The 13287-nt window shown below is 43.7% G+C and overlaps 1 protein-coding gene across 2 annotated transcripts in view; it reads right to left on the minus strand.

Annotated features, from left to right (window-relative positions):
- COL5A1 (collagen type V alpha 1 chain) overlaps positions 1-13287 on the minus strand; it is a 160608-nt gene that overhangs the window by 108009 nt on the left and 39312 nt on the right. For both annotated transcript variants that reach the window (XM_042786648.1, XM_042786647.1), the window contains exons 3-4: positions 7262-7475; positions 6473-6635 (exon numbers count right to left, since the gene is read on the minus strand). In XM_042786648.1, the coding sequence (XP_042642582.1) occupies positions 6473-6635; positions 7262-7475 (377 nt within the window). The remainder of the gene's footprint in view (positions 1-6472; positions 6636-7261; positions 7476-13287) is intronic.

Here is a 13287-nt window from a genome sequence, read left to right on the forward strand (position 1 = left end):
ACTCTGGCATAAAACCCTCACCATTAATTGCAAACCCATCCAGAGGCATAATCTTCAATAATTGTAGACATTTTCTAGGCAGCATTGCTCTTCTGGAAGAACCTAGTTCTGTGATTTAATCCATATGTCTCAAGTGCACCATTTTGCTAAAGAGGATCCCTTTGAAAAAACAAAAGCAGAAGAAATGACGAGAAAACCAGCAACTAAATGGAGAATTATTAGGAGACGGGAGAAAGCTACAGACATCTTCAATAAAGAACCCTAATGCTGGCTCAGAACGTCTTATTTTCCATCATCTCACACCATGGTATATGCTGGTGGTGTAAAACATCGACTCTTTGCACTCCCTGAAAGGCTCTACAGCAAAAGAGGTGAAATCAGATTTGGCAGGGCCAGGAAAGCCGGCAGCCAGAACTGTAAATTAGCTTCTTTCAGCAGTCTGCCGAGGTAGGGAAAAATACACGGGAGCATGTATCTGTTGCGCATCTTGACAGAGAAATTCAGGTTAGTGAAAATCCCTAATTAATTAAAAAAAAAAATGCCTTTTGACAGTTAACAAAAACTTAATAAGCATGAGCTCTAAGCCTCTGGGCTAAGCCTGGATCTTGCAGAACACGATGGGTTCAACACCGCGCTCACGAGAAGCCTCACTGAGCTCAGTGGAGCCTTTACGATGCTTCTGGTTTGAAGACATTGGGGACCTTGTTGCTTCTGTAAACAAATAAGTGTTCTTGCACGCTCTGTACCTTGCTACTGCAGTTCACATTGGCACAAGACCCTCCTGCAGTCAGGAACAGCCAAGACAGCTGTGCCGAGGCAAACTTGGGTCTAGATGTGAATCTGGCTGATTCAGACCTGAGGCTCCCACGGTACATTTGCCCCAGTGAGCTGAGAAAGTCTGCAAATTTTGCAATTACCACCAACCTGGCTTTGCCCAAAGCCTGTTGTATGAGCGGCATAACTTCTATGTACTATTGCAAGAGGACTGCTATTTGACACATTAACAGAAGATCTGCCCGCAAAAGGGGAGCTCTAAATCTCTGTCCTTAAACAAACAAACAAAAAAAACCACCATAAGATGTGTTTACATGCATAGGAACCTATTTACATTCGTACACCCTTCTCTAAAGCAAAAGCTATTGATTCAATCCTATAACCTTAGAGGTGTCCAGGAAAAATAATGTACAGAAACTTTAAGCATAAAAGCACTTTCCAGAGCTGGAAATGATACAAGCCAAGAGCATGAGAAGGGAGGGGAAAAAACCCTGACGATAGTGAAATGAAATCTGGGATTATCAACTGCAGTGATAATTGTTTTTTTAAGTGTAAACAAGGCAGAAGATGAAAAGAGAGTTGGCATTTTAACCCAGAAGCAACACAGCACCTGAACGGCCCCAATGTCTCAGCTAAGAGCATTGAAGCGTCTATTCTGCTTTGTCTTGTTGTGCCTTGAAACATTCAGCAGCCCTAAGAGCACCTCTGGCACGGTGCCCGGCCTTTCTGGCTCGCCCCAGCACAAATTGCTTTCCCTTCATTTCTGATGTCTTGATTTCACTAGTGGTCTTCAAAAACACAAAGGAGGAAAGAAAATAAAAAGCACTATCCTTTCAGCATCATCCAAACCCAGGCAGCACAACATCTCTCATCCCAGGACAAGCTCTGGCATAGGCTAAGAGCAAATACTTCGTCAGCCCCTTACGGTTTCACTGCGTTGGCAGAACAGTGTCCGCAGGTGTCCGAGACCCTCTCAATTTGCACCTTGTTTGGCAGGATCAGAGGAAATCACTCGGTTTTATAGTACCAACTAGACCAATGAGACACAGTTACAATACTCAGCTGGACAAAATAGGCTCCTCTTGCCTCCAGAGGAGCCAACAGTATAAGACATAAACCTTAAAAAGCAATATACACATGCACGGAGCTTTTCCACTTATGGGAAAACTAATTTCATCCACACCAATACCAGACACTACTGCAAACCAACATTATTTCCAGAGAGTCAAAACACCAGTTACCTTACGGGACAATCCTGCAAAATTTTAAACAGGTGAACCAAAAATAATTTGCATTAAATGTACTCACTTATTACTAAGGTATCCTCAGCAGTTTTACCAAAGCCTACGCATTTTTTTTTTACCCATGGCCACCCTACAATTCTAACTATGCCAATGCTAGCTCTGCCAGCCAGGTGCTGTACAGTACTTTTAAGCAGCACAGCAGCCTCACACAATAGTCTCTTCCTAACAGATCAAAAGACAAAATGAGATATCCAGAAGAAATACACCAGTATCTGGGACTTTGGCAAGGTCTGAAACAAATTTTATTTTGTTCGTCTGCCCATTGCTGTGAAGTGCTGGTCTACAGAGTAACACTGAGCAGCAAAACAGGGCTGGGCCACACACTACTGCAGAAACCAAATGTCTTTCTATGGCATTACATAAGATGCTTCAGAACACTATTGCAAAGGGGTTAAAATCACCTAATCCAGTCCACGCACACTAACGCTTCCCTGCCACAAACATTCTGCAGCACTTTCCATGCATAAAGATCCTCCAGCTGTGGGTTATGGGATTTCTCTGTTCACTGCTGTAATACAGCCACTTCTAGGACTGAAACACGGCACCAGCAACCTTGCTAAGCCAGGATCTGAACTCCGTTTCAACCCACATCTGCTAAACCAGAACAACTTCAGCCCAGAGCCAGCTGCACCGCTTTTCCACCAGACCAGCACGGCAAACAGCAGGTTGGAAAGGCCAACCCACGGGGAGGTGCGATCTGCGTGGTCCCAGGACACGGTGATCAAATGGACTGAACCGCACGTCGTTATGGCTAAACATGTCAAAGCCTCGCCAGGCTTTTGGTGCAGGAGGAACCCTATTTGAGCCTGACTGCTCACCCTGAGGGAAGGAGCCCCAGGGAGATAGGTGCTGTCCTCTGAACCCAACAATGAGTTGGGCACAGAGCAGAAATTTCTTGGCATGAGCATCTTCCAAGGACAGTCTTGGAATGATGAAGTGCCACAAAGCACCCAAATAGCCCACAGCCACGGTTGATGAGTACAATGTGCAGCAGAAGAGTATGTATAACAGCCAAGTAAACCCTCAAGTGAGCAAAGCATTGGCCTGACAAGCGCTCAGCTTATTCGCAACAATTATACCAGCACAGGCTACCAAGGGATTGAGGGCTGACAGGTCACCCCTGGGATCAACACGCTGCTGCCAGCAGAGATGGGGTCACACTTCCAGCTTCTTCTCCATGCAAGAACTGATGGGATCCTGCACCAAAAAGTGACTTCCACAATAGACCACAGGCATGGAAGAGGCAGCTCTGGCTGTGTATCACCACAGAGCAGAGGCACCACATCACCAGGATGTTCTGGAAAGGCTCCCTGGCTTTTGAGCAGAAGATGCTTTACGCTCTGGGAAAGTGACTTTCCCAAACTTCATCCTCTTTTAATTCTTACGCTTAGCCATTAGACTGCACTAGGAGTTGGTTTCCAGTGCATGTTTAAAGAAAGCACATCAAAAGAAACAGTTAATCCCTCTAAAAATGAGATAAATTCACATGTCTCCCGACTTCCTTCCAGCGCTGCTGTATCCACAGGAACACTGCTTACTACAGCCTGCAAGCAGAGAGAAAGTGTTTATCCCACACCATGGGCTAGTTCTTTTCTCTTTCCTTCTCTGGCTGCAAAAAGCCCTTTGCTGTCTCACAACAGCATCCTCAGTCCCAGCGTGAAGCCGGCCGCCACTTCCCAACCCTGGTGCGAGAACCTGTCCTGACATTTGTAAACTTCTGTTTTGAACAACAGCTCAGCACAAAACTTAACTTGTATAACCTGGGCTCCAGGCTTGGCCCCTTTTCAAAGCTTCCCAGCATTCCCCCACCATACAGAGAGATCCACACAGCCTCCGAACTAATTGAATTTTAATGAGAGGAAGTAATTTTTCCACTGGAAGAATGTTGTGCTAGAGAAATGTTTTGAAACTCCTCTAACCTTTCCTACCAGGCTTTTTCTACCCATCTGGGCGCTTGATCGACAAATACAGCAGAACTGCTCCGCCTGCAACCCCAGCTAGACCTGGAGCTTAAATAATTACAACTTTCAAAACAAAATGTGTTTGGTGTTTTATTTTATTTCAGTCCTGACAAGGAGGATATGAATGCCCACTACTTACAGCTCTTGCTGTTTCATGCTGAGACGCAGCTTAAGCCCTGCCCAGCATTGCCACCCATCCCACTCCCAGCTAATTAGGTTATTTTAATTTCCAGCAAAAGTGACATACATGTAAGAGCCAGGCAACTCCACGGGGCAGAAAACACTGGGGAACATCATGCTAGTTGAAGTTTGCAGGGAAGTTGCCCACAGGACAGTAGCAGCTTCATCTCATCATTCTGCATTCAGTCCAGAAATTATCAGCTTTCCAGGAACACAGAATTTAACAGTTTTACACCAATTTTCGATTGTTCTGAGCCACAACCTTCCCTATACAGTTTCTGCTTAGGCTTGCAGAAAGAAGAGCAAAGGGGCCAAAGGAAATTAAGTTCCTGAGATACTAAGGAAATTAGGTTACAGTCCACTGCTTTCAAGAAACCTATTAACTCCATTTAGTTTAAAGCTGCTGGTATCTTGATGAGTGTGTGGATAAGCTGAAAACCCTCTTTGTCTGATGAGGATGACAAATGCCAGCTCTAGAAAGTTTTTTTATATGTATGCTGTATAAAATTAGTATACATAAGACTGCAAAAAAAATACTTGCTAATTGTCCAGTTCTCAGTAAGTGCCTGCAATGATCGTGTAGCTGCATCTTGTACCCAGAGCAGGCACCAGGCTCCAGCCGAGGGGAACACTTGCTCTGTTTTACCCCACCTCCCAAGATCGAGGAGGTCTCGCAAGCCCTCAGAGCTTGTACCCCTCGCTAAGTCCTTTTCAGTGAGGGAGCTGTGGCCAGCCCCGTGGGAAGGGCTCACGGTGGAGCTGGGGGAGCACTGCCACCCATAAATGTGTGTTTCTTTGTCTGGCAGAGGAACCAGCCCTAAATCCAGGTGAGCACTAAAAACCAACTGGGAATAATCTCAAGCTTCAGGGGCAGTTATGGAAACCGTGTTACTTTGCCAAATGCAGGTTTCTCGGCCAGTTTGGATGTGATACCAAGTTCTTTAAGTGGATCTACTAGATCCCTGGATCCAGCAGCTCGCCAGAAAAGCTCACTTCATATAACAACTCCACTTAAGATACAGCATCCAGTGCGACTGCTGAAATTTTTGGCAGAACGTCCAACACTTGTGAAAGACACTCCAGTGCCCATTAAACCCAGATTTTACTTTCCATTTTAATTGTTAAACTTCCCAGGGAATGTCTATTAATTTAATACAATTTAGAGGTCGAACTCTAACTCTGTAACTGGGATTTTGGCAGCAACATTCAGTCCATGCGTTCTTGCTCTGTTTACAGCAGACCGGCTCCCAGATGTTGGCAATGTTAGAGACTGGAACTTTCCTTCCGAGTGACAACGAAATGCAGATGAGAGCTGGCTTCGCTACAGCTCTGATTATCCACAGATAGATGTTCCCCATATCCCTTTGCTTGGATGGGGAGGCCCATGAGATACAGTTCTTCCTCCACATAAACGCAATAAAAGTAAGGAGATAGAGATCAATAGGTCTTAGTTTACACTGGCGCTGATTTCAGACAAGCAATTCTAGCTTGCAAGAAAGATCAGGGTCAAGATTCTCATACACATGAAAGCCTCAGAAGTGTAGCAGATCACAGAAGTTGAGATTGCTAGTGAAATGCATATATTAAACTAGCTGCTGAACTATGGGAAGAACTTCTACCATATGTACCTTGTCTATAAATAATTCTCTATCTCTTTGCTTAAAGCAGAGGAGCTCATGGGAACATTCCATCCATCATGATTTTGGTTTGCTTTTTAAAAGCAGTCGCTGTGTGGGAGGTGACATGGCTGCCAAACAAGCTGTCGAGGAGAGTCCCCTTATGTCATGGTACAAGAAACCAAAAATCAAAGGCCAATGCATGGGAGAAGAACAAATTCTTACAGATCCAAAGCAAGCTGGGACTTGCAGGGGAGCTGCTTTCCTCAGCCTTCATTTACTGCCCCTGCAACTTTAAATCATAACACAGTGATGAATGAAAAGCATATGAGCCCTTCCTATGTTAAATGAGCTGAGAGCACAAGAGCTACAGAGCTCCAAAATCCCAGTGCAGGGGCTGGTCTACAATCTCAGCAAGGACATGAAACCAGAGAACCAAAGGAACTCTCTCCAGCAGGTCATCTGGCCGATTGTTTTCATCATTGCTACAGAAAGTATTTAACTATTCGAAACAAAAACATTTTTAAAAAGTTACATACAACAGTGTTCTATTATGAAAAAATCCATTAAAAGTTTCAAAAACCCAGCTCATCATCTCTGTGGAGTATCTCCAGAGCTGCTCATTGTCATGACTTACCTCAAAGACTTCCTCATCCAATATCCTTGTTCCAAATACAATGATGCCGTTGACGTCAATGATGGGATGGTCACTTCGGTCCAAGAACTTGGTTATCTTCTTTTTACAGTCCAAAATCAAGGTGACATTTTTCTTCTGCACACTGATAGCTATTCGGTGCCACCTAGAAGGACACAGTCCACAAATGTGTTAAACAGAGCCTTGGGCTTTCAAGAAGCAGCTAGCAATTGTATAGCAATGAAGCTTTCAAACTGGTGTTCTGCAAACCTTCATGCCATCCATCATCTGCAAACACATGAAAATCATCCTTGGGCAGACCCTAAAGATTTCATTTGAAATAGAAAGGCTGAATTGACAGATGATGCCATTCACTTCTCATCCCTCCAAAACAAGTAGGAGTGACAGTTCTGGCTTCAACAAGAGGCAGAGGGAAAAAGTCCACACCAATAACTCCCTGGCTATCCCCCCTTTCCACCCTCTTATGTCCTGTAAAAGATTCAGAGTAGATTTTGCAAGACAAACTGATTTCTTTAGGCCCTTTGCAGCAAAAGTCAGCGTTCCTATCCCCATAAGGGTCAGACAATTTGCACTGACTGGTGATTCAGACTTTTTATATATGCAATATTTATTCACCAAAGGGCAAAGTTCAAGAACAGGACACTTGGCAGTAGTCAAAGGTGTGTATATACATCTATATATACATGACTCCTATTTTATACAATGTTCAACATGCTGATATTGATATAAACAATGTACTGTTTTTTCCTTTGCGCACAAAATTTCACTTACTTGCCATCTGCTAGGTTAATGCCTCTAAAGAGAGGATAGTCTTCTGGGCCTGGCTTTCCTGTATGGTCTTCATACAGGAATACAGGAGATCTACCCATCTCCACACCAATTTGCTGGATCCCTTGCTCATTGTAAATTGAGATCAAGAAGGACTGACCTCCTTTCTTCGCTTTTACAGTGGTTAGAATGGAGAAGTCCTCTGGGAATGGGGAAGCTGGAGTGGAAAAGCAAAGAGGTTAGTCAGGTTTCCTTGAAAATTAATCCCTACAGAAACAGTCCTGTTGTCTAGTAACCCACGGGGAGACTTCTGGTTTATCCCTCCAGATGTGTGCACATCAGCAACCCTGGAAATTTATATAGGGCAGCATCTTGGTTGCCGGGTAAGGATCTGGCTTTCCCCAAAGACCTATTGCAATACAGGGTTGGGATTTGCTGCACCTCAGAGTGGAATGCGCCAGCAAAGCCAGCGTAGAGCTGCGTCCCCCAAGGGCTACCTGCTCTAATGGCACATTAAAAATCCACGTGCAGAACTGAGCATCTCTAAGGATCGTTCCTTTATGATCAGAAAGCCTTTTTCCAGCTCTTACTGCAATCTGTCACAGAGCCAAAAGCCACCCCACATTTGAACTTGCAAACAAAAGGATGGCAAGGGGTCTGCTGTTTGGGGATGAGACCGTAGTGCTGGGGAAACAGAGGTTTTAAGAAAGCTGTTGGTTTAATTCTGTATTATTTGCATCTAACACTTCCTTAGTGTACTCTATAGCTTTTTAGGAGACAAGGCAAAAAAAAAAAAAAAAACCAAACTTTGTTTCATGTGTCATGAGGTCCCCAAATTAACTTAAGATGTCAGAGGGACAGAGGAAATGAAGCATCCCGTGCCAGTTAGGCACACACAATATTGAAGGGTTTTATTTAAGGGAGTAGGGAAGTTGCATCAGGTTTTGTCTATTCCAGACAAGAACAGAGCATTTTGTGGCTTTGGCTTTCAGGGTTAGTGCAGACAAAAAAAGTAATCCTAAAACAGAAATAAATCTGGCAATCACTAGGAGATGCTAGTTCATCTGCATATTAAAAAGCATCTAACAAATTTCCTAACTTTTTATCCACTCAGGAAAGAAACTCTGATCTCAGATAATTCCTGCCTGTACCTTTGCAATGTTTAGAGGATTAAAGCCACTAAATAATGAAGCAGGTACTGTCAGTATGGAGGCAATGCTTTGCGCAGGGGAAGGGTCAATGCCCAGTAATGCCAGACAAAGACATTTCAAGTCAATATGGGCATCAAGACACACCCTGTGCAGGATACAGCTCCTCTGTCTGGGTTTTCTCTGCCATTCAGACTGGAAAGGCGAGCCCAAACTGAAAAGCCTGGATTGCACATCCCAAACAAGACATCTTAACACCACCAGAAGCATTAGTAAAGGAGATTTCTTGACCAAATTATTATTGGAGACGGTACCCATTGAAACACAGGGTGCCTAAAGGGCATAACCTCCTCAGATGCTGCGTTTCAGCAGCATGAGACCTGAAGGGTATCTTTCCTCTAAGGTCCAAGCTTTCAAAAACAAGGATTGCATTGTACCACCGGGTATCTGCTTGGGAAATCTTAAACCACAGCAGGGCAGAGTAAAGTGGGGCAGCCCCGCCATGGGCACCGCGATGTGTGTGCTGGGACTATCTACATGTGTGGCAGCGGGCAGGGAAGGGAACACCACAATGGCTCATTTTTAAACTACAGATGCATAGCCATATAAAACCACAAAAAAAAAAACAAAAAAAAAAAAAAAAACAAAAAAAAAAGTCAAGCTCAGCATCCATGAGCTTCAAACAGACTTTCTTCATCCCTTTAGGCTTTTCTTAGATGGCATCCCAGGGCTACATAAGGGATTTTGACCCAGGGAGGGGACCAGGAACATGGGAGTGGGGAATTCTTCCAACCACAAAGCTAGCAAGTTCAAAGGCAAAGAGGCCGTGAGCTCACCCTCTCTTCTGCCTGGGTGTTGCTTTAACTTTTATTAACAAACCCAGTGTTTTAAACGCATCTAGCTGCCTAGCATAGGGCTACACCACTGGAAGGGTGGAGGAGACAGGAGGGATGATCAGGCTGGGCTGCATCAATAACCAGAGCTGCTACAAATAGCTTGTGCAAACAGAGGACACCAAGAGAGATATCTGAGGATACCTACAGAGACACACACTGTTTGCACCAAGTTAATATCCCTCACCTTAGTTAAATAACATTTGGAAATAAGCATAAAGCAGTATCCTGAATAGAGGACTTGCAGTCAGTAATTAAATACCATGATTATAGCTTGATTTCCCCCTAGGACACAGACCCAGATACTTGGCAAATGGCAGACGATTATTGTGCCTCCCATAGGATGCACCGAGCTTTATCTCCCTCCTGCTGTATACAAATCCTCCTATAGAGCTGAATCAAGACCATACGCCTTCCTGGTTCCAATTACAGGCTACAGTTTTGGGCCTTTTATGTAAAATAGTTCATGTCCAAAATTTCATTATGAATCCACAATACAGTACCTTTCAACTTGGAGAAGCTGCCAACTCATTAAGAAGCTGCTTTTAATTTTTTTTTTTCATTATTATTAAAATGTCTCCATGGCGATGCAAGTTTTTCAACCCAAATAACCATAATGGGTGAATTATAGCTGACATTACTCTGTTACTGCTCTGCTGTCCTGGCAAAATAACAATGCCTTCACTGTCATAGCTTGAAATGACCCAGGCTATTGAATGATGTATGAAAACACATCCACACAGACAGCAATACTAATACATCATAATATAGGAAGCACATAGAAATTGACCCAAATCCCCTTAAAGATGATGAAGACACCCCCAAACAATGAGTTTGGGATTAAGCCCTTATATTTGATTCATTTTGAATGAGTTCACACAGATGTTGCACATCCACCTCTCCACTTAACAGCACTCTACCAATCCTGAATTTGGTTCAGCATCTCTTTTACCCCATGGCCAAATACTTTCATATTCACTACATGGAACCTCTTGCAAAGTAACAAAGGGTTAAGGCTCCAATTCTGCAAAATGATGGAGCCATGGAAAGAGCTGAGCAGGTCCAGGGTGGGCACAGGTCCCTCCACCCCATGTCGATGTCATTAGCTTCACTTGAGCAGACTGCATCTGTGGTATGCCCCAACACACAAACCAGAAGAGTCAGGACAAGTTTCTTCTTTCCTAAGCACCATGAGCAGGAATTAAAGGCTTTTGTACAATCTCATGGTCTTCAAAATAGGGACAGCTGGGACCTTCCTCCTAACCCAGCTTCTGCAGGTGTATCCAAGCACAGCCTAAAATGAAGAGCCCTGCTGCTGATCTGGGAAGGAGACGAAAGCTTTAGCTGCTTAATAGCAAAAAAAAAAAAAAAAAAAAAAAAATAAAAAATTAAGCAAAAACAAATGAGCCAATCCAGTTCCTGACACAAACACAAAGCAGATCTGTTGTGTGAGATGGTGTCATTTCCAGAGCCACTTTTCAAAGGGAAACAGCTCTTCAACAGTGTCACCAACTTCTGGCCTTTTCCTTCAACTGAGAAGACTGAATTTTGAAATGGCTTGTTTTCAGAGATGACTGTTCAAGCTATAATAGAGATTTTTGAGCTCTTAAATATATAGATATATGCAGACACCCACAAGCAGTGTGGAGAATAGAGTCTGCTAGAAGAATGCAAATGACATTTTGCTGGCTGCCACTGAAAACTTTGCCTTTCTTGCCTCTGCTGGAAGAGCACTGTTTTTGCTGGGAAGAAGAACTTATTTAGGGAGCAAGGACAAAGAGCATCTCAGCAGATTTTCTCACCCTTGTGGGCTTGAAAAAACAGACAAGCACACTTATACACACATATATATATATATATATATATATATATCTATCTATCTTGCTTTGCTGGCTGTGGAAGCAGAATGCAAAGCCCATAAAATTACCATCTTAGAAAAGCATCAACTTCTAATTAGCACAAAATATTATGTGCAGTGTACATTTGCCTAGGGTGCTCTATAGAAGAGAGGGAAAGTTATGCTACAACCCACCCGCCTGTTAACATGAAATCACTAAAACCACATTTCCCCTGGTACATTGCACTGCAATTACTTTGTTATCCTTATCTCCTCTCTCATTCATTTGGTGGTGTGAGTTGAAGTCACATCTAGTTATGGAGATAAACATAAGAAAACATCTGTTGATCCAATGGAAAACACTAGGTGTTCTTCACTTCACTCATCCCATTTCTTTAGTGAGCAGCAGAGAAGACTCGATGACTTTAGAAGTCTCTGGAGAGGGACAGAGCTGATTTAATCACCCCTTGGTTGTCCAGATAATGAAACGATTGAAAAGTTGCTTGATGACACCCAAGGAAACACCATCCAGATCTTCCCACCCAAAGAAGTCAGTCAATGCAAACCAAGAACTCAGTGAGGACATACAAGTAGTAAGGTAGAACAAAAGCAATAAAAATCTCCTACAACACCAGGTTCTCTTCTGTGACCACGATTCAGTTCCGCATGCTGTCTTGCTGTGTCAACTAACCCTTGTCATAAGTGGTGTCATACAGTCTCCATTCTACATTCATTAGCCAGAATACTCCATCCTTGTTTTGATATCTTGGGGACACCACCGTCTGCTGGTTTCCATAACACAAAGCCCATCAGGCAAGATTTCACAGTGGTTACAGCTACTATTAGAAAGCTCTCAAATCCACTACAGTTGTATATTCCAAACTGGAACCATTTCCTTCAAGCACTTCTGAAGATATGAGCTGGGCCACAACTTCGAGTCATTGCATAGATATGATTTCAGGCATTTCACAGAACGATGACAGATTTCAGATCCATGGAAAGAGGGTACTTGAAAGTGGTTAAACCACACACTGGTTAAGTTGAGCTGATCTTGCCTTGGGACGGATGGATGGACTTGAGGGCCACTGCAGTCTGTCCCTGGGATGGCTATTCCCCCTATCCACAGGCACAATCCCGTGACATGAAGGCACAACCTGGCAGAAGGGTGCAGTTGGACACATGATATTATGTACAGTCAGAAAGGACTGTCTTAAGGACTGTCTTGCCCTGGGCAGCAATGAAGACAAATATTAGGTCTTTTCTCAACTTCTGCAGCCATTGAAGCAGGGCTCTAGGCAAACCTGAGCAGCTTCTTCACTATGGGTTGACTGTGTGATGGAGGGCTACCAGCCCACAGCCCAGGCACAGCTGCTCTCATCTTCATGTCAGGCTCTCAGTTCATATGCAAGACACAGGGCATGCTCCTGCTCACCACAGATTAAATATAATTCACCTACTTATCATCAGAGCTGGATAATAATGAAGTCTGAAAATCACCTTAGTGATAACATATAAAATGAAGGAAATACAGGACTAGAGGATGCAAACACACATCAGCAGTCCAGCCTTGAAGTCCTCATTTAGGCCATTGACAGGCTTGGTCTGATAGAAACAGCATGTTAATTAAAAAGCACTGGTAGTGGCATGCCACATTACCTCCGATTTAGCTAATGCATTACTGTATCATTAATTCTCACAAACACCAAAGGAAAACGTGCGTGTCTGTCTGCTTTGCTTAAGCCATCTCCTGCTTCACAGACAAACTGCATGCCGCGTCTTTCGGCCTCATTGTTAAACCTCCCTCAAAGGCACTTTTCTCACCAAACCTAGAAAGTCCCACCATGCCTACTCCCAGCATCACTGCACCCTCCCATGTAAAATAGAGATACAGCAGTGCTCCTGTACAGCTTTGGAAGTAAGACTTCTGATGGTGACTATGGGTTCAAGACTGAAGCTCTCAGGCAGTGAGTAATTTGGGTCCATAATGTGTCCAGTCTTTTTACAAGCACATTTTACTCTACAGTAGTGATTGTTCCGTGGCCTGAAAAATTTAACTCCAGTGCACCCTCAGTGACAAATGGTCAGTAGCCCACATGCTCTTCAAGGGCTTTGTGAACTCCATGCCTTAGTGTCTTTTTCCAACGAACCTCC

This window comes from Tyto alba, unplaced genomic scaffold, assembly GCF_018691265.1.
Source record: "Tyto alba isolate M040663 unplaced genomic scaffold, T.alba_DEE_v4.0 Super-Scaffold_11, whole genome shotgun sequence".
NCBI lineage: Eukaryota > Metazoa > Chordata > Aves > Strigiformes > Tytonidae > Tyto > Tyto alba.